This window comes from Cenococcum geophilum, assembly GCF_001692895.1.
Source record: "Cenococcum geophilum 1.58 unplaced genomic scaffold K441scaffold_40, whole genome shotgun sequence".
Classification (NCBI taxonomy): Eukaryota; Fungi; Ascomycota; class Dothideomycetes; order Gloniales; family Gloniaceae; genus Cenococcum; species Cenococcum geophilum.
The window spans coordinates 1,322,560-1,341,633 of NW_027137598.1; the positions used below are offsets into that span (position 1 = coordinate 1,322,560).

A 19,074-nucleotide genomic window follows, 5' to 3' on the forward strand; every position below is an offset into this window, starting at 1 on the left:
TCGTTAAACCTCTGAAGACAAAGGAAAATGATACTAGCTGCTGCGGAAGAGCGCTATAGTGTTGAGAAATGAGTTGATGCCGGCCAAATTCACTCCATCTCTTGTAATAATGGCGGTAGCTCCGATAGTGTTGAGATTGTACATAGAGATACCTCGAGACTGCTTTCCACCCTCGAGACTAAAGATACGGTTTTGGCAAACCTCACCATTTGCAACATCTGAACAGGTGGTCGAGTAATTAGAGAAGAAGCTGTATAATCCAACCCCATAGCCTAGGATATTCTGACTTCTGAGAATGCGGAGACCCCATCCATCGGCACTGTTCGAGTTGCCGCTGGTGGGGAAAACGGGATCGTTTATTGCTGCGACCGTTGGGAAAGGAACAGTAGCGTTTGGATTAGGCTGATAATAGCTATTAAATAAAAGCAAAGTTAGTGTCTTTATTCTGAGGTAGAGTAGGAACAGCACGATGCTATACTTACGCAGTTTCGGTCTGAACCTGGCCCATGAATACATCCCGCGTATCTGCAAACTGGTATTGATACTTGGAATGATGCTCAACAGCAGTTGCGACCCTACGGCTTTAGTCAGCAAATCTCATATCGGAGCCCATAGTTTGAGCACTCGTATGCGATCCCACAGCAATCACGATCCGGCCGTGCGCTGTCCAGTATGATTAGGGAAACTCACAGCCATAGCACTCCTCGGGCACTCTCAACATATAACCCTCGGCCAGTGTACACAGTGATCTGAGTGCTTGTGGGGTCATCCAAGTCATGGTCCTAGAACGCGTACCATCAGCGCAAGTTTTTCGGATGAGAGGATCAAACTTACTGCCGTCCACAGCCAAACATTCTCCAAATATATACCGGTTCCAAATTTAGTCACATGCATTGTCATGTATGCCGCGATACATGCCGAGTTCACTGGAGCTGGTGGTGTCGCAACAGTGGATGTGGTAGGGCATTGAGCAACCTGAAGCTTGGAACCAGTGAAACCCCCTATACGAGCGTGAACATCCCACATCCCAGATGGTGTTCCATAAGAAGTCAGGTTCCACTGAATGAGGACTGCACCAGCTTGCTGGCCCTGCGTGCTAACAATCATATCCGACCACTCGATGGCGCCTATTTCACCAGGCAAACCAACCTTTATCACCGGTTTAGGGTTCTTAATGTCATTGAAATAGCTGCCGCTTGACATAATCACTGGGTATGACTCTCCCACGATTTTAGAATTTTGAGGGATATATATAGTATTTGTGACCCTGTAGGTTCCGGCATCGACAAAAAAAACCTTTCCGGCAGCCGCTGCCTTTTGTATAGCACGATTGAGTGCAGCGGTATCATCAGTGACTCCATCACCCTTGGCACCAGCATCCCATGCACTAAGAAACTGCGGTAGAGGAAGGGTCCCATATTGTGGTTTAGAGCGCTCGTAGTATCTCCCGCCAGAACCCAGAAGGCTGCCAGGCCGGCTGTTCGGTGCTATAGGACCTTCGAAGTTGGTCGGTCCTGTCAGCACATACTCATGGCCTTCTCCCCATGCAGTTATCGTGGTGGAGCCAGTCGTCCCTGATAGGACTGTCCCATCAGGACCGGTAATCGCAATCGGGACATTGGTGAGCTGAACATTCTCAACTATCAGACTGCCACCAGTGGCTGGTGAAGAAGTGGCGTCATGTGCGGTAATGATCCCAATAGGCGTGTTGCTGATTGAACTGTCAAGGAGGGTAACAAACCCCACTCCCTGTGCAGATGGTCCGCCTGCACTCATGTTTAGGGCGACGGAGCAGTTATTGACTGTCACGCCTTTGTATGTCCAGCCCCAATCCCAGATTTGATTGATAGCTGTCACAGAATTGAAGAATGACAGATTTCGCATTGTGAACTGCTGATTGCCGACGTTCAACCCGTAGAGCCCTCCATAAAAGACAAGGTCGTTCATAAAACCTCCAGAACCTGATTCGATGAAGACACCTTGATGCTGAGTCCCATTATCGCTAGACATTCGAAATACAACGTTTTGTAAGCTAGTCGCCTGCGCAGTTGGCCAGTGGATTCCGGTAGCTGCGCTTGAACCTGGGATACCCGTCATGTCAAAGATTAAATTACGAACTTGCCGGTAGAAGGTATTTGTTGACCCGAAACCGGTTTGGCCGGTGCTTTGATAAGGGCTGCTATCAATCAAACCAAATCCAGAGAAATTCGCAGTGGCTAGGAGAGTTGGCAAGCAGTTGGGATTTCCAATAATCTGGGTATAATAGTAATCAATGATTGATGATGAAATAAGATATGTCCCAGAAGGAAAGTACACCACAGCCGGCGTCGTAGTCGATGACTGACAGACCCCGGGCGCGCATCGCCCGCCACTACTAATGGCTAGGTTTATGGCAGCAGTATCATCTGTTACTCCGTCACCTAGATCACCTATCAGCATCTGGTTCTCTTGAGCAAAGCTAGAGAAGTGGAAAAGCGATTGCCTTGCATAATTGTAACGGAATTCTCCACACTGTTACTGAGAACAAGAACCTTCGCGAAATTTATTTCGAATAGTTATATTATTAGATTATCAACGATAGCGGCTGGACTGCAATTGGGTCGTATAGGAAAGGGTAAACCTCTCAGCGATTGAGCTCCTCAACCAAAACATAGCTTACCTTTAGCACCATAATCCCTGACATTCCTGAAGACCTTGTAGCTTGAATCTGAGTTAAACGCTGAAATGCCTTGATGCTTGATGTTTTCTAGCCAATATGGCGCACAACCACCTGCAGTTGGATTAGCCGTTGGAGGATGGCGAGAATAGCTACGCGTAGGATGATATTTGGGCCATGCGTCAAAAGCCTTTGTCATAGACTCAACGAGAGACTCAACCTGAGGAATTTGGTAGTGAACATGCTGAGCGACTGCTACAGCGGTTGAACCTAGCCAGGCCAAAAGAATGACATGCATGATTGCGAGAAGGCTGTGGGATAGCGGACAAAGCAGTCTCCCTATCAATTTATAGGCAGACGAGACTTTCATGTTACAGTCTGTGCTGATCCATAGAACAGTCCGGAAAAGGTGATTGATTAGGAACGAGCCCGTGTGTTGTGCATATGCCGACGCCCAACAAGGGACGTGTTGATCTCCCGAGGATCCGGGAATGCTCGTCGGAAGCTACATGGCGCTCGCAATGTTACATGGCGATAAACTTGAGGCTGGCTAGTTACCTCAACTTTTCCATCTTCTCTAATTGAATGCTTGGAGGAAAACGTTCACTGCAGGCGTTTGCGCGGACCGCCAAGCCCCCATCGGCCTCGAGGTTCTTCCGTACCTGCCTCTTGAAATCTAACGGTTCTGTATCGTGATTTGCTTATGTCATGTTTCCAATTGACATCCACCAAAGCTTCGACGACAGCAGCTCCTCTTGCCGCCGCGCCGCGCCCTGCCCATCACTACTACGCGCCTCAATTCTCTTCCACCCCCATCTCCCTGGTGTCAATGCTCGCTCTTCCATCCTCCTCGTCTCGCTGCATCGCTGCATCCCCTCCTCTACCTCCGTCTGCGCCGCTGTCGAACAGCTCATTCCCCTACCGCTTAGCCTTCTGGATGGGAGCTTGTGAAGAAGCCCCAAAAAAGTGCGGGCCCTGCTCGCTGTGCCGCAGTGTCCTTAGCTGACGCAGAGGACCTGTGTTGGGGAGCCTGTTCTGAACCCTCCTCAGCTTCCTCCATCTACGAATATAAATAGATCCTAAACCCGCCTTTCCTCTCCTCCACAGGTCCTGGGAAGCGCCTATTCTATTCTCTTCCCTTGCACTTGCCTCGATCTGACGCGTTCGGACGGATAACCTACTCGCTCGCTCGCTCCAAAGTTACGGCAGAACCCCTCCGTCGCCGCCCCTTCTTTCCCTTTCGTCGCGTCTACTCATTACACGACCCTTCGAGCCACTTTGCACGCCACTTTCTACTTAAGGGATAAGAGGCTAGTGTTCCTAGAAGTATGGGTCGTGCACGACGCGGTAATGGGAAGGAGGATGCAGGCGCCTCTAATGCCCAGCGTTGTTTCCCCGCCGATTTGGAGTCGAAAAGAGAGGGCTCGGGTTGTCTTACAATCGTACAAGGCCCAGCCACTGGACGATCGCCCAATGATTGCCAGGGGGACAGCTAACCACCGTCGGTGTCATGGAAAGCTGGAAATTGTAAGCACTGTCCTATAACCCGCACTATTCCTGCTGCTAACCCGCTTGTCTGTGTAGGTACTTCACCGACGTTATAGAAATAGATCCAGACCGCGTTTGGCTGGACTTGTGTCGTGGGATTGAGGAGGCCAAGGATTACTGCCGAGCATTCCTCTGGAGCTACGTTGAGGACTCGGGGCAAAAGCTTGTAGTCCTTGGACCGAAAGAGTACGAGTACAGACGGACTGTGAATTCGGCATCCTCTGTCACGCAGTGCTGGAGGGAACTTATCGCCGAAGCCGACTCTACCGTTCTTAGGAAAAGGAGAGATGAAGAGCCGGACAAGGAGAATCTATGGCGGCTGAAGTTCTTAGACCATACTAATCAGCGCGGACGGGGACCCGTCTTCGAGATCTCTAGGGTGGGTCTTCCCCTTCCACTTCCTCTCTGATTTCTTGCACTCCTATTCTGCTTTACATACCTGTTAGTTTGGCTGCTTGGGCCTTGCAGAATTACAGAAGACGGCATATCTGACATCCTCTGACTAGTGGATCTTTCACACCCTCGCAAAGGAGCTCAACCTCGCCATCACCCTGACGTTCGAAAAGATTGAGGCGACCGCCGAAGATGTCATCGTTCTCCTTAACACACTGTGGGAGCGTGCAGATGACATATTCTGCCAGCCCCGCACTCGTCTTTCCTTTCACGGTACTCTCCTAGGCGGCATTGGTGGTTTAGGCAAGCAACTACAAGACGGCTTACATACGGTGACATCAATCTAGCTGTCGTACGAGACCCAAACGATCGATTGAAGACAAAGCTTGTAGTTACACCCACAATTTGGAAGAACAAGTTGAGGTTGGCTACGCGCGTTTCTAGGGCAACTGCGTAAGTACGACCAAGCTGCTGCTTGTTTGCCCTTCTTCTGTCCCACCCCGCTTCTATAACGCTCACTTCTTCGATCTTGCAGACTCTCTTTTTCTATGATCCTCGTGCCGTATAGTACTGTTTGTCTCGCTAGCATCATCGCCTCATACGCAATTAAAGACGATGCCTTTGAGCCTAGCCTTGAGTCCGTCGAAGCGCAACTATATCCTGTCCAACACGACACAGGTATTCCAGGGCAGCTACCAGACCAAGCGGGTCCGTGAGGACCTTGTGAGGCTGGCATTCGGATCTATGGCTGGACGCAGCGACGCTCTTTTCCAGAGCCTCCGCAGCATGTCCCTACGCAGGGATGCAAAGGCTCCGGTAGACCCAAGCATGGCGGACTTGCAAGAGTTCGAAGAGCGTAGTGATGTACGGGACCTCCGTTCATCCTTGGAAATGGCACGGAAAGCTGGAGATAAGAAGGCATCCCGATCGTTCACATCACAGCTCAACAATCTTATTCAGACTATCGCAGCTGAAGGTTCAAGAAAAGAGGAGCGAATACTTTAACCGCGTCGATAGCCTGAGGGCTCAAGGATTGCCGACCGTGGACATTTCAGAAGAAAGCGGTCTAGGAAAAGCCTTACGGGGAAGCGTGGCAGTAGTGCGGCAGCTGCTATCGCTCGGTTTCTGCAAAGTTGCACCAAAACGACAGATGAAGGCTCTCCAGTAGAGCAACGCTCGAAGCTCTATATGGAGCTCCTTGTTGATTACCTGGCTCACCGACCACAACCATGTCCGCATCCAGAGTCAGAAATTCCCAAAGTCGAATCTGACCTTACCGGTAGACAGGAGAGCGCAGATGATGTAGCGGATAAGGATGAGGCCGAGACTACCGACGACGATCCTGACCTAGCCCCGACCAGAACGGAAAGGCCCCGGAATCGCAAAAGCCGGAACCAGTCTAGGTGCCTTCTCGGCTGCGGCTCCTTCCGCGGTAGGAGCGAGCTCACTAAGCATTACCAAAGGATGCATGTCAAAAATGGGACACTCGATTGGCCTTTCCCCTGTCTCGAGTGCCGCAGCCGGGAATGGGAGCTGCACCTCCTATGACCATCATGAATTAACAAGATCTCATTGTGGTCGATCACAGCTATAACCATGAGTTGGACCGGCTAGAAGATGAAACAGATTGGGACCCCAAATACTCATGCAAGGCCGCTGGACCCGATTCATTCGAGACCGCCATTAACAACTTCTCCAGCGTAACACTCACAAAGGTTTGAGTATTGGTGAGGTCAGATGATCTGTTGTATTCAATTAAAGAATCTATTGTACATTCTGGCCTGGCAAGGTGCTGTTCCAGCCATACTGTCAGCCAGCAGGGACACCCAGCCTAAACCTTCATCTTCTCAAACATCATGACGGTCTCTTGCAATGCCCGCAATCTGGCTTCAACATCCCGCTTCCGGCTCTCGGCTGATTGCATGGCATCGGTGACATCTTTGTCCTGTACTTTGCTCAGCTCTATCTTGATGGCGTCGATGTTAACTTGTTCTCTTCTTGCTTCATCTACCTTCGCTTTGACCTTTTCAGCCTCCTTTTCAGCATCTTGTATGCGATCCTTGACTTCAAGATAAACGTTTGCGTCAGCGGAAACAGGGAAAACTGCACAGTCAGTGGGGTTTATTTCTCCAGCCTTCAGAATACTGATCTTCACTGGTGTCTTGCCACTGAGTGACTCGATCGCGGAGAGCTGCGCTGACACGGTATCATGCGACATTTGATTAAGAGGTGCGATATAAGCCACACCTTTATCCTTAACGGCATAGTCCGCTAAGAGGGAACGGATACCTTTCGAGCAGCCCAGTACAAGCTCATAGGCTACCTCGGATCTCGGGTCATGGAGGGACAACTCATACTCTGGATACTCAGCGATCGTGATCGAGGATGTGTTGTCGCCTGGTCTGCGTGGTAGCCGCTGCCAAAGCTCTTCAGTCAGGAAGGGCATGAACGGAGACACGAGTCGCAAGCCGGATTCGATTGTGGTGTAGAGTGTGTCCATGGCTGAGCGAGCTTCTTCGGGCGTGCCATCTGAGATGATCGACTTCGAGTTCTCGATGTAGATATCAAACAGTTCATCGTACAAGTACCGGTGACCGATCTGGGTCGACCTTGCGAATTCACGTTCTTCGAGTGCCTGGTTCATTTGTTTTGCAGCGGTGTTCATCTTCGTCAAGATCCATCTCTCTGGCAGACTCTCCTTTCCTGTCAAAGCACTGCTCTCACGAGGAACAAAATCATTGCCAAGCTTTCCAAGGACATACTTCGTGGCCTGATAGATCTTGTTACAAAATTTTCGGTAGCCGTGCATCGTCTTTATGTCGAAGTTGATGTCGCTGCCAGATGACTGAGTGTAATTTATGAGCGAGAACCGCAAGGCATCGGCCCCGACCTCAGGAATGCCTTGTGGGAAGGCCTTTTTCTGGTACTTTTCGGCATTCTTGACCTCGCTTTGGGCTAGGTTGCCGTGCAGCAGCTTTTGATGCAGACCGTCGAGGCTGATACCGTCGATTATGTCAATCGGGTCAATAACATTGCCGAGTGATTTTGACATTTTTCGACCCTCGCTATCGCGTATCAAGCCGTGGCAGAAGACCTCAGTAAAGGGCACCTTTCCAGTCAATTTCAGAGAGAACATGATCATGCGGCTGACCCAGAACGGTATAATGTCCCAACCTGTCTCCATAGTCGTGTTCGGAAAGTAGTTTTCGAGATCTGACGTCTTGTCTGGCCATCCGAGGGTACTAAACGGCCAAAGTCCAGAGCTGAACCAGGTATCTAACACGTCCTCGTCTCGCTTGAGTGTCACTTTCTTGCCAGGGAATTTTTGTTCTGCCTTTTCCTGAGCCTCACGTTCTGTTCTGCCACATACCCAGTAGTCGTCAGTATCATTCCCACCGTCTTCACCCTCGATACTGATGTAATATGCCGGTATCTGATGGCCCCACCACAGTTGTCTCGACAGGCACCAGTCCTGGAGGTTTCGCATCCATTGCAAGTATTGTCGCTTCTGTAACTCTGGTCGAATGACGAGTTCGCCACTTTCAACCACTGCTATGGCAGGTTTCGTCAACGGCTCCATTCTCATCCACCATTGGGGTTTCAGAAGCGGCTCAATAACATCCCCTGATCGGCTGCATATCGGAACAACCATCTTGTTCGGCTCTTGTCTCGTATAGAGGCCGAGTTTCTTGAGTTCCTCGATAACACCGTATCTCGCATTGAACCTCTTCTCTCCGGCATAGGGACCAGCGTTGCTATTGAGAGTACCGTCCTCGTTCAGGATGTTGACGAATGGCAGGTCATGTTTCTTGCCTAGGTTAAAATCATTATGATCATGAGCAGGTGTTAGCTTGACAGCGCCAGTACCGAACTCTCTGTCAACATATTCGTCGGCGACGATCCTCAACTTTCTATCGGAGATGATCGGGTGTTGCGCAGTCTTGCCGACAAAATCCTTGTATCGATCGTCCTGAGGATGCACAGCAATGCCAGTATCGCCTAGCATCGTCTCTGGTCTTGTTGTTGCAACCTCTATTGTCTGATCAGAGCCCTCAATTGGATATTTGAAATACGTGAGTGTTCCAAATTCAATCTTCTTGTCATAGCCTGGCACGTCAAGCTTTGTCGTCCCTTCGAGCTCTTTCTGGTTGACTTCAAGTGTGGATAAAGCCGTGGAGAGGCGACACGACCAATGTACAAGCCTGTTGGCTCGGTAGATGAGGCCTTCTGAGTGTAGCTGCACGAAGGTCTCAGTGACCGCTTTGGACAACTGCGGACTCATTGTGAAGGCTTCCCGCGACCAGTCTACAGAGATACCGAGTCTGTGTGTCGTCTTGTTGATCGCTTGATGGTAATCCTCCTTCCAGTCCTGACATAACTGTACGAATTCAGCCCGACTAAAATCTTGCCTTTTAGACTTGCCATCTTTCGGGTGTCTGGCGAGCTGCTTCTCGACAACAGCTTGGGTCGCAATGCCTGCATGATCGCAGCCAGGGATGTAGAGTGTTGAGAACTGTCGCATACGATGCCACCTGATGAGGGTGTCTTCTAACGAGAGTGCCAGAGCGTGTCCGATATGTAGTCTGCCCGTCACCTGCGACTAGCGTTAGCAGATAACCATGCCATCAATACATGCATGAGTCCATACATTGGGCGGCGGCATGGCAATAACGTATTTGCCTTTCGGCTTGAGACTACCATCCTTCTCTGTTCGTGGCTTGAACAGTCCCTGATCCTCCCAGAAGCTGTACCAGGCAGATTCGACGACCTTGGGTAAGTAAGCCTTGTGGAAGTCGTCGTCCAATGGTTTCAAGATCTTTCTCTGTCCAGCTGGCGTCGACTCGACCCAATCTTTCGACTCGACCGCAGGAACATCCTGCTTCCCGGATTTCTTCTCCTTGGAAGCACTACTGGGTTGTTGCTGTTTCTGCTGCGCTTGCTGTGCTTGCTTCTCCTTCTTGTTGGCGAACTTCTCAAGCTTCAGCCGTTGCTTCTCGCTCATGGGCTTCGCTGAGAGCTGGGCCTGTGTAGAAGCCATCCTCAACGGCACACACAAGAGCACAAGACGCGGACGATAGCAGCGCAGCTGGTGCCCGAGGCGAAGGGCAAAAGACGGTATGGTGAAGTGACTCAGAGTTACCTCAGCAGGCTCAGACGTGATTCCGTTGGTGCGGATTTTCAATCGGTCCGCAAGCTGACTAACTACGTTAGTGCGAAACGCCGTTGACAAGTGTCGGAAAACAGCCTCAGACGTGATTTCCGGTGGTCAACGATATCCGCGTTGCGGAGGTTGCGGATATTGAAATAACTCAATACCAACATTTTATATCACTTTCCAAAGTTGATCGATTATACAACAGAACCTAGGCTTTCAGACTATATCATTTTTATCACTTAGGTCTTTTTAGGTCTTATGATCATTTTCGTTAAAAAAAAACCGCGTTGTTAACGACATCAGAGCCCTATAACTTTACTAAACGCTAGCCAATATATATAAAACCTGTGTAGATTTATAATAGCCACCCCAGAGAACCCATTCTAGCGGACATATAGCGTGGGCGTTAGGGTGTGGGCGATTCAATTGTCGACACATCACCCGTTCGGCGGCGCTTTCTGCTTGACATAGCGGGGGCTGATGGGGTAGCTATTGATCGATTATAGAGCTAGTTCTGCGGATTGATTTGACGGTATTTCTGAGATGGTAGCTGTTGTAGGGTTGTAGATCAATTTCGTTAAAGAAGGTGACTGCTCTACATACAAAACAAGTTGCTCCGCTTAATAAATATTGGCAAAGTCCCTCAGACCATAGTAGAATCAACTTGTTGACAAAAGAGGTTAGCGAGATCCGCTTGCGGATATACGTATGTCCGCTAATTGATTCTATGGTCTGAGCTTGCTGAGGTAACCATTTTCGGACACAAAACCCTCCAGTTATGGAGGCATCTAAGCCAACCCAGCACCATTTATAGGGAGATGGAAGAGGTGCCTGGCATGCGGACACCTAGCCGGCTTCGGCGGAAAAAGGGAGATTTGATTGTTTGATGGGCAACCCGGATACGCTCTGCTTATGTAAATGATTCTTTTAAGGCACCGGCAGTTCTAAATGCTCTTCTTCTAATTGCTATTGCACCCTAAACACTTCAGCTCTCTCTTTTAGACTATTCTGGATTAGGCTGAGAGGTTATTGAGAAATTTTTGGCTTTACAGGCTATGCGGGCCTTGCTCTACTAGGCTGTTAGTTAGGTCCCCCACTTTATCAAGATCCGTCCATTTTTATAAATATTGACACCTTTTTATCAAGTGATTATATTCAATCACTTGATAAAAAGAGGCGTCAATACTTACAAAAGTAGGCGAAATTTGATAAAGTGGGGGACTTGACAACCAGGGGGGAACATTAGCAGGTAGGACAACGCATCATGGATGACTGATCAGCTGGAGGGTGCGAGACTACAAGAGACGAAATAATAAACCAATGTCTTAGGTCATGTTCGAAAATGTCCAGCGGAGCAATTCCCGAGGCTCGCTTTAAAAATCAAATTTCGGGCGGGTCTTTAGCTCTCCCGATGAGTGCTAACTGTATTAAGACCATTTCCAACAAAGCCCCCACAACCTTCTTTAGAAACGAACTATATCCGCTTCGCATATCGTGTAAAGCTTCCAGCTCATTAGATTATATATGTCTCGTACCTGGCATGAACCTGCTAACAGTTTCACCCTCTGTGGTTGACTTTATAAACCTACCAATCCCAAACCCATCTGGAGCTGTAAGTAAACGAAGTGTAACATTCATCAAATCACGCACACCACCAACTAAAACAAGTTATATTTTCATTGCAAGGGATGTATCTTACTGTTTTATTTCCTTCCTGAGATCTAGAATCGTTTCGTAGATGTAGAACCTAGACTCCTGGGTAATCTACGGGTATGTACCAATGTGCAGGGAGAGTACTTGCTCGTCTCGTAGTAGATATCGCGTTTCTTCAAAGGCTACGAGGATCCCTCCTTCTATGGCGGGCGTATACGTATACCTAAGAGAACTCTCACTTCTCTGTCGCTTCCTCGCCAAAAGGCCGATTCCCTCCTTTCTTGTCATATTTCATTTACTTTTATCGGATATTAAAACAGCTGAGACATACTGAAAGAATTGCAATAATACGTGGCTGCTGTTGAAATTTAGTTGCAGGCTTTAGTAGTTTGCTTTGGGTGAAATTGAGTAAAGTTAAATTTCGCCGTTGGAAAGAGCAGATACCGAAGTAGTATATTATGAGGAATCACAATAGCTCCGAGGTAACCTCTTTTTTACAAAGTATTAAACGCGCTTTGGGCAGATGGAAAAAGCAATAGAAGGCGGGTTTGGGAACTGATAGACGGCCCGGGAAATCCGAAGTACACTGAGGGGATGGTGGAGCATAACATGCATTTTAGATATCCTGTGTCAACACGAGCAGGGAAATGTGTCGACTACATAGTCATGGAAGAAATGGCTTAGAACATATCATAGGATACTTGATGAAGAGGCAATATCTCACCATTCTCTGCATATGAGTTCAAACACGCACTTGTGGGTGCGAGCGACTCAAATCTAATCCGCATTGCTACACATTTTGCTGATTATATACAGTTCGTAGCAACTACCCATGCATCGCAAAAATCTGCTTCTTTCGCAGATGCACAGGAATCTCGTCTTCGGGCGTCCCTGGTATCGTTTTCTCCAATTTCTAGCGGACGAACCGTGAGTGACAGCAAAATCGGGTTGGCAGCTAAAAGTCTTACCAGGTTGTCAAATATGCACTTATTCAGCGGACGCTCTACACTTCGGCAATTCCACAGCTGCTGGTTGTTGTTCTCTAGGCACTCCCAATGTCTCCGAAACTCTGTTAAGCAGTGCTTGTTTATGTCATCTATTCTACAAGCCTCAATTGTTAGTTACCTCTAAAATGGTAGTAACTCAAAATAATATGGATCTGTTTAGCGGGATTCGGAAAGCTCATACACGCTCGTAGCACATCTTGTGACCTTCCGTCCTTCCTTCATGCACTCTAGCTCTCCTCTGCCATTGGACTCTGTCTTGCACATCATATAGTCATCATTGTAAGGCTTGCATCGTGCGCCAATGAAGAAGGATGCGCTCATAAGTGGTGCTGAGCTAGCTCCGATTTCCTTGACCTTGGGGATGTCATCTGGTAGAGGAGTGGTATCGATGAGGACCTGCTGGTTAAATCTGGCGGAAATCAGCACCAAAATGCAGAGCTGAAGATACTCTATGGTCTCACCTAGGTTGCCTTGCGGCCATTTTGAATTTGCGACCGCAATGGTGGAAATTGAAGCTGCGAAAGGTGTTTGAAGGTTGTTGGTGGTTCTGAAGATCGGCTTGCTCTCCAAGCCGCGAACCAGTCCATGCGCTGATTGGTCAATAGCGAGGGTAGCTTTCTTTCACGAAATCCGTGCCTACAACAAACACGACTGCCTGTCTCTCCAACGCCCCCGCGAACTGCCCATGGACTAGCTGTAACGAATATCTCAGAGCTGTTTTAAAAAGCTAATAATTCGGTCGTTTCCCTTATCGGCCTCCGCGGCTTTACCAGACCCAGCGTGTCTGAGCCCTCTCCAACAACCGTGTTCATAGAGCATCAATACCGTTACAGCCATGTTCGGCACCCAGCAACAAGCCCCGAAGCAGTTCGGCACACTTTTTGGGAGCTCGACAGCCCCTTCTGGAGGCTTATTTGGAAGCACGAATCAACCCCAGCAAAGCGGAAGCCTTTTCGGATCTACTCAGGCCTCGCAACCTCAACAGAGCGGCAGCATATTCGGTTCAACATTGGGGGCGCCATCACAACAGAGCAACGCGGGTGGCTTTGGTTCTTCCCAGCAGAACCAGGGCGCAAGTCTTTTCAAGCCAGCTCCAGCATTTTCGAACCCTCCACAGCAGCAACAGCAACAACAGAGCAGTATATTTGGAGGAAATCTTATGCCAGCACCGTCCCTTGGATCAGTCCTCGGCTCATCGCAACAGCAGTTACCGCAACTAAGGCAATCCACACTATTTAAACCTTTTGAGAGCGAATCAAGTCCTCGTACGTCTTTTTCTGCCGTTTCTTCAGTCGTCTTATACTCATGTTAAAATACTTACAGGTGAGAAACCCATACCTGAACAAATGAAAATCTTAGTCGACAAATGGAATCCCCAAAGCCCAAACTGCGCTGTCCAGGCCTATTGCTACAACCAAGTTCCTATTGATCATGTACCTTTCTATGGCCCGGGGCCACACGAGGATGAGAAAAAATGGGAAGAGGCATTGGCAAAGAAGCCTAGCAAGGGCTCAATTCCTGTTCTCGTGAAAGGGTTTCAAGAAGTAGCGCAACGGCTGAACATCCAAGCGCAGGCTGTCGTTCACCTGCAGAACCGTCTCCACGAAATCAATAACAGCCTTACGGTCATGATGCAAACTCACGATTTGGTCATTGCAGTGCGAGCAGCCGAGGCAAAGAGGAGACATATTGCCTTCACGCAAAGATGTCTTGCGCTTGCAACTAAGGTGCAGATTCTACGCAATCGAGGATATGCTATGGACACTGCAGAGGAAGAGCTAAAAAAGAAACTTGTTGAGTTGGAGAAGAAGGCTTTTGATCCTATTCTGGGTGGGAGGCAGGAGGAGGTATGGGCGAGGATGTCGGCAGTGAGGGCGAGAGCAAACTTACTTCAGGAGGAGTCTGAGAAGATGGGAAAGAATCTCGAGAATGGAGATGCCGAATCTCTTGATGAGGAGGGTATGAAGAAGGTAAAAAAGGTTGGTAATTCCTGGCCTTTCCTTGCAGTTACAAAACTGACGCAGTCATAGATATTGGACGGTTACGACTCACAGCTCTCGCATCTTAAGCAAGAGCTCGATCAGATAAGGACAGACCATGAAGAGTGGGAGAAGGCTTCGAAACCCGCGGTCAACGGGCACACCCCGGGGCGGTGATTTGTTGTGTAAATGAATACCCATTATAGCTTTCATGAGGAGTCGGAGTATGTATTTCTATATATAAAGGATTCGGTTTGGAAATCAATGCATGGAATAGGACGAGAAAAAAGTAGCGCAATGCAAGTCTCATACAATACAGCGGTGTCCTTCCAGCACTCTAAAAGTACATGAGTATTATCCGACGTCTATGCCATTTTTCCCTCCATGCGCCAAAATCAATGGATCGGTTGTGGTTGACGGTATTAAACGAGTTTTCGGATGTAGTCAATGGCAAAAGGAGCTGGGCACCTTCGTCAGTTGAGGTCTGCTTGTTGGATGTGGGAGACTCACAGAGGTATAGCAAGAGGCAGGTTCCTGCAGTCCACTTGACAGTCTGTAACGCCTCTTCCTCCTGGGCCTAGCGCATATCAATATCGCATTAGTAAAAAATACCTAGTGAAGGTTCCGTACCTGAAGCTCGGCCTTGCTTGGTGGTGGTGGCGCTTCAGAAGACATCAGTATGTTGACACGCGCAGGGAATCTTCAAGTGAAACTCACGTCCTCCGAACATGTTGGGTACTGGTTTTGTTTGAATTTTGTGTAACTACAGTGGCTTCGAGTGATGCAATATAGTTGCCAGGAGCGGCCAAATAAGACTTTGGATTCGCTGACTAAGTGACCAACTCCTTTCTTCAATGAATTATAGCACTACAACATGGATAGTTGAAATTTTAAGAATTCTTCTGGAGGTAGAATAAGAAGAGGGGAGGTAATCTGTCCATTTTACAGAAAGACAATCCACGTCGTGGGTATATGCGTCTGTTGTTCGTGGTACGGGCCGTCAGAAAGTTTATCCAACCTCCAGCTTCAACTTCATTCGCGACCTCCTTCACTTGTTCACCTCAGTAGCCACAATACCACCACCCACCCGCTAGAAAAGGCTCTCTATTCTATCAAGCATAGCCTATATCGCTTTAACCTTTCAAGCTTCTCAACTTCGAACATCGACCAAGGACACTCGATTCTATGGAAGACGTCTCACCACCGTCCTCCCCAGACCCACCACACCTCCCAGAAGCCGGGCACGATCCTGCGAACCTTCTCCGGCCCGAAATTGATGAGAACTCTACTCTCACACCTCCTATTGCCGATTCCACACTAAACACGGAAGCCATCGACGAGCAAGAAAGACAAGTCGATGAAGACGATGACGGCCTGTCTGACGCTGAATCCGCGCTCTCGGAAGTTGATGAAGCGCAATTCGAGGATTTTGATCCGGCTAATATCGCCATTGAAGACCGACCCGCCATCGTTGTCGATGAGACCAATGTCGCGCTGATCGGAGTACATAAGCGCAAGCGGACGGAAGGGGAGGGGGATGGCGAGGGGAAGAAGAAGAAAAAGAGGGATAATAGGCGAGAGAGGCCGAGAAAATCGAAGAAAAGGAGGGATGAAGATGAACAGTTAAGTGGCGGAGAGGAGGTTGAGGGAAGGAGAAGGACGAAGAGGAAGGAGGGAGGTGGTAGGACAAGAGGCGCTACTCCGGAGGAAGATGATGAGAATTTGACGCCCGAAGAACGTATGTGTGCCCTAGTTGATGTAGCTTGACCTATTTCTAGGCGCCTTGTGCTGATGGAGCTAATATAGGACGAATACGCGCTCTCGATAGAGCCATGGATGAAGCTGTGCGCAAGCAAGGCACTAGCCGTCGTCGCAAGAAGGATGGCATTGTGCGTATTCATCTAACCACAAACTACTATACAGTCAATTAACATCTGAGACAGGATCTCGAGCAAATGGCTGATGCCGAAATCGAGGATATGCGCCGTCGCATGACTGATGCGGCCAAAGCAGATAACGAGGGTCGGGATCGAGGACAGCCTGCTCAACACAAGCTCAAACTTCTCCCCGAGGTTGTTGCTCTTCTGAATAAGAACACGCTTAAAGACTCCCTTGTTGACCCAGACACCAACCTCCTCCAAGCCGTGCGATTCTTCCTTGAGCCCCTTAATGATGGCAGTCTACCAGCTTACAACATCCAACGCGAGCTCTTTACCGCTCTAGCCAAACTCCCAATTACAAAAGATGGACTTGTGGCTAGCGGTATTGGCAAGGTCATCATGTTCTACATGAAGAGCAAGCGACCAGAGCTAAACATCAAGCGGCAAGCGGAGAGGCTTTTCAATGATTGGACGCGGCCGATCCTCAGACGTACGGACGACTACCGTAAGAAAGACTTTGTAGAAGCAACTTATGATCCTATGTAGGCATATATCTTTCTTTCCTCATTCCATCCTTCGCTTACCGCGTGTCACACTAATCCCCTCTCTCCGAGTAGGAAACTTCCTGTCCGTTCAGCAAATCCCGTTTCAAGCCAAGCCAACGCTCGCGCCAAAGCCCTCGAAACCCCTCGGGTCTTCAACCGTGCCAGAATCGAAGGTGGACCCACCAGCTACACTATCGTCCCCAAGAGCAACATCCAGATCCCCGATCAAGTTCGCCGCGCACCAGGTGCGGCCGGTGACGAAGCATTCAGGCGGATGCGTGCCAAGCAGCTGGGAAAGAGTGGAAAGGGTGGGAGGTAGGTTGGTCTTGTTGCCATGGGGGATGTTGAATTTAAAATTGCCATTGGCTTATCCTGGGGTGTTGGATATAATTCTCCTTATTATATCTTACTGCTACTGGGAATTTTTGATTAGAGAGTCTTCGGAGAAGGCTGCAGCAGATGCATTGGCACCCGAAATGACGATTGAATCTCTTAATGCATGGCCGGCGTCTTAAGTTTCTTGAATTGTTTTGATTAGGCCAATATATAGGGACAAAATGTTCCAAACATGTTCTGCAAGACTATTTCTATTCAAACACTCCAGAGGTTCCTCTGGGGATATTTGTTATACGCAGTGATCGGACAAATGTTTAAGGTAGAGTTAAGGAGATCAGAGTTTTGATGCTTATATTTTGGCTAATAATTATCATTCTACTCATTTAGATGATCTTAAAGAGGGTCATTACAGTTTGGACTTCAACCAATTTCATTTATTGGAACGCCTTCTTCAACCTTCTTTGAGAGCGGTTCCTGCCGCTACCTTTCTAATCCCGTATAAATATAAACAGATATCACAGATTATCCAACGGCTATACCAAGCCAAGCTAGCGATAAGGCACTCTAAAATACCCTCCTCTAAACCATTAGTACTCTAACCCAACCCCAACCAAAGAACTACCAGTATTCCAAACACATGCATCAGATTCATTAGTTCGTTCATTCATCAGGCCACATCCCGCCAACCACAAACCCCTCGCTCTCTTCCCTCGAGTCCCCCAACCGCCTCCATATCGTGCTAATAATCCTGCTGGTCGGATTCGGTCGCGCAACCAGCAACACGCCAGAGCCCCGCCGCCCACGCCACACCTCCATGTCGATGTTGCCGCCACAGATGTTCCGCAGCGCCTCGACAACCGGCGACTGCTCGTCGCCCCACACGCTGCTATACGCGCTCTCGTCCGGGTAGAAGATGCGCATTTCCAGCTTGCGGAACAGCGGCGCCGGCGTCGGCGGCAAGATCCGCCGTACCAGCGTGCCCAGCACAGCGTGTGCGGTGCTGGTCGTGGTCGCGGAGTGTGGTTGGAGCTGCTGCTGGACGCGCTGCGGGCTCGGGAGGCGCAGGCGCAGGCGGCCGCGCCCTTGCGAGGTGCTGCTCGAGCTGCCGCCGGCATTGTAGGGCGAGGCGGAAGTAGAGGATGAATAGGTGAGCTGGTGGAGGTGCGGGTCCAGCCGCGACTTGAGAGTGTAGTAGCCGCTGATATATACGCAGCGAGCTTGTCGGAGGAGGGTGGGGTAGAGCGCCTTGATGACGAGCAGACCGTACGGGTAGCTCAGGTACAGAGAGAGGCCGCCACGGCTGGTGTGAAGCCGGCGGAGGCGCAGGTGTGAGCTTAGCTCGGCATGGATTTGGTGGCTTGTTTGGAGCAGCGCAAGAGGGGTGGGATGAGGAAGACAGTTCTTCTGATGATGCGCGCTGCGCGGTATTCCATCTTCTACAGGGTCTACGGGTACTGCTATTGAATTGGTGGTGGAGAGGAGGGATGGGTCGTAGTGGCTTCGGATGAGAGGGATGTGGTTCGGCGGAAGGCCTGGGATTGAGGTGCGCGGTATATAGTCTTTCTCGGTGGGGTCGTCGCCAGCGACAGCGGCGCTGGTTATGGTGATGGCATCGGAGTCGGAGAGAGCGAAATCGTATATTTGGAGGCGCAACTCAGTTGGAAGTTCCAGGAAAGAGGACCGACTTGAAGGCATTGCATCAAAGATTCTGGATTACATGGAGACAGACATGTAGCTGTGTGAGTCTTACAGAACTCTCAGATATTCGAATTGTAACTTAGGTAGTTTCAAAGGACAGCCGAGCGCCAAGACTGTGTGTGGACTTATTGAAATTGTGTACTCCAATCACCCCCTCCCTTCCTCTTCAACTAGAGGACGACCTTTGGAACGCACCAGCTATCCCAGAAGATGTGTAATAAGCA

At 49.3% G+C, this 19,074-nt stretch overlaps 8 protein-coding genes across 8 annotated transcripts; 4 read left to right on the forward strand and 4 right to left on the reverse strand.

Moving 5' to 3' along the window:
• Positions 1–33: 33 nt before the first annotated feature.
• On the reverse strand, positions 34–2,954 carry K441DRAFT_575228 (glycoside hydrolase family 55 protein; the record flags this gene model as incomplete). The annotated part of the gene is made up of 5 exons (XM_067644151.1): positions 34–412; positions 483–575; positions 691–782; positions 835–2,420; positions 2,660–2,954. 5 exons carry the CDS (start codon positions 2,952–2,954, stop codon positions 34–36), a joined length of 2,445 nt encoding a protein of 814 aa, XP_067500833.1.
• A 933-nt stretch (positions 2,955–3,887) lies between these two features.
• K441DRAFT_223485 (uncharacterized protein) lies at positions 3,888–5,037 on the forward strand. Its single transcript, XM_067640604.1, has 3 exons — positions 3,888–4,183; positions 4,241–4,583; positions 4,711–5,037. The coding sequence occupies exons 1-3, from the start codon at positions 4,167–4,169 to the stop codon at positions 4,942–4,944; spliced, it is 594 nt and encodes a 197-aa protein (XP_067500834.1). The 5' UTR covers positions 3,888–4,166; the 3' UTR covers positions 4,945–5,037.
• On the forward strand, positions 5,038–5,694 carry K441DRAFT_223486 (uncharacterized protein). The gene is made up of 2 exons (XM_067640605.1): positions 5,038–5,050; positions 5,133–5,694. The coding sequence occupies exon 2, from the start codon at positions 5,213–5,215 to the stop codon at positions 5,600–5,602; it is 390 nt and encodes a 129-aa protein (XP_067500835.1). The 5' UTR covers positions 5,038–5,050; positions 5,133–5,212; the 3' UTR covers positions 5,603–5,694.
• Positions 5,695–6,121: 427 nt separating this feature from the next.
• K441DRAFT_664983 (uncharacterized protein) lies at positions 6,122–9,714 on the reverse strand. Its single transcript, XM_067649437.1, has 2 exons — positions 9,246–9,714; positions 6,122–9,191 (listed from the first exon to the last, which is right to left on the reverse strand). Exons 1-2 carry the CDS (start codon positions 9,633–9,635, stop codon positions 6,429–6,431), a joined length of 3,153 nt encoding a protein of 1,050 aa, XP_067500836.1. The 5' UTR covers positions 9,636–9,714; the 3' UTR covers positions 6,122–6,428.
• A 2,418-nt stretch (positions 9,715–12,132) lies between these two features.
• K441DRAFT_664991 (NADH-ubiquinone oxidoreductase-like protein 20.8 kDa subunit) lies at positions 12,133–12,928 on the reverse strand. Its single transcript, XM_067649438.1, has 4 exons — positions 12,874–12,928; positions 12,594–12,821; positions 12,374–12,506; positions 12,133–12,318 (listed from the first exon to the last, which is right to left on the reverse strand). The coding sequence occupies exons 1-4, from the start codon at positions 12,891–12,893 to the stop codon at positions 12,232–12,234; spliced, it is 468 nt and encodes a 155-aa protein (XP_067500837.1). The 5' UTR covers positions 12,894–12,928; the 3' UTR covers positions 12,133–12,231.
• A 137-nt stretch (positions 12,929–13,065) lies between these two features.
• K441DRAFT_664992 (uncharacterized protein) lies at positions 13,066–14,964 on the forward strand. The gene is made up of 4 exons (XM_067649439.1): positions 13,066–13,677; positions 13,736–14,391; positions 14,443–14,855; positions 14,906–14,964. Exons 1-3 carry the CDS (start codon positions 13,248–13,250, stop codon positions 14,566–14,568), a joined length of 1,212 nt encoding a protein of 403 aa, XP_067500838.1. The 5' UTR covers positions 13,066–13,247; the 3' UTR covers positions 14,569–14,855; positions 14,906–14,964.
• A 478-nt stretch (positions 14,965–15,442) lies between these two features.
• K441DRAFT_664995 (uncharacterized protein) lies at positions 15,443–17,555 on the forward strand. The gene is made up of 4 exons (XM_067649440.1): positions 15,443–16,129; positions 16,198–16,280; positions 16,335–16,813; positions 16,889–17,555. Exons 1-4 carry the CDS (start codon positions 15,577–15,579, stop codon positions 17,133–17,135), a joined length of 1,362 nt encoding a protein of 453 aa, XP_067500839.1. The 5' UTR covers positions 15,443–15,576; the 3' UTR covers positions 17,136–17,555.
• Positions 17,554–18,943, reverse strand: K441DRAFT_616595 (uncharacterized protein). The gene has a single exon (XM_067645748.1). It carries the CDS (start codon positions 18,845–18,847, stop codon positions 17,813–17,815), a length of 1,035 nt encoding a protein of 344 aa, XP_067500840.1. The 5' UTR covers positions 18,848–18,943; the 3' UTR covers positions 17,554–17,812.
• Between the last annotated feature and the right edge of the window lie 131 nt (positions 18,944–19,074).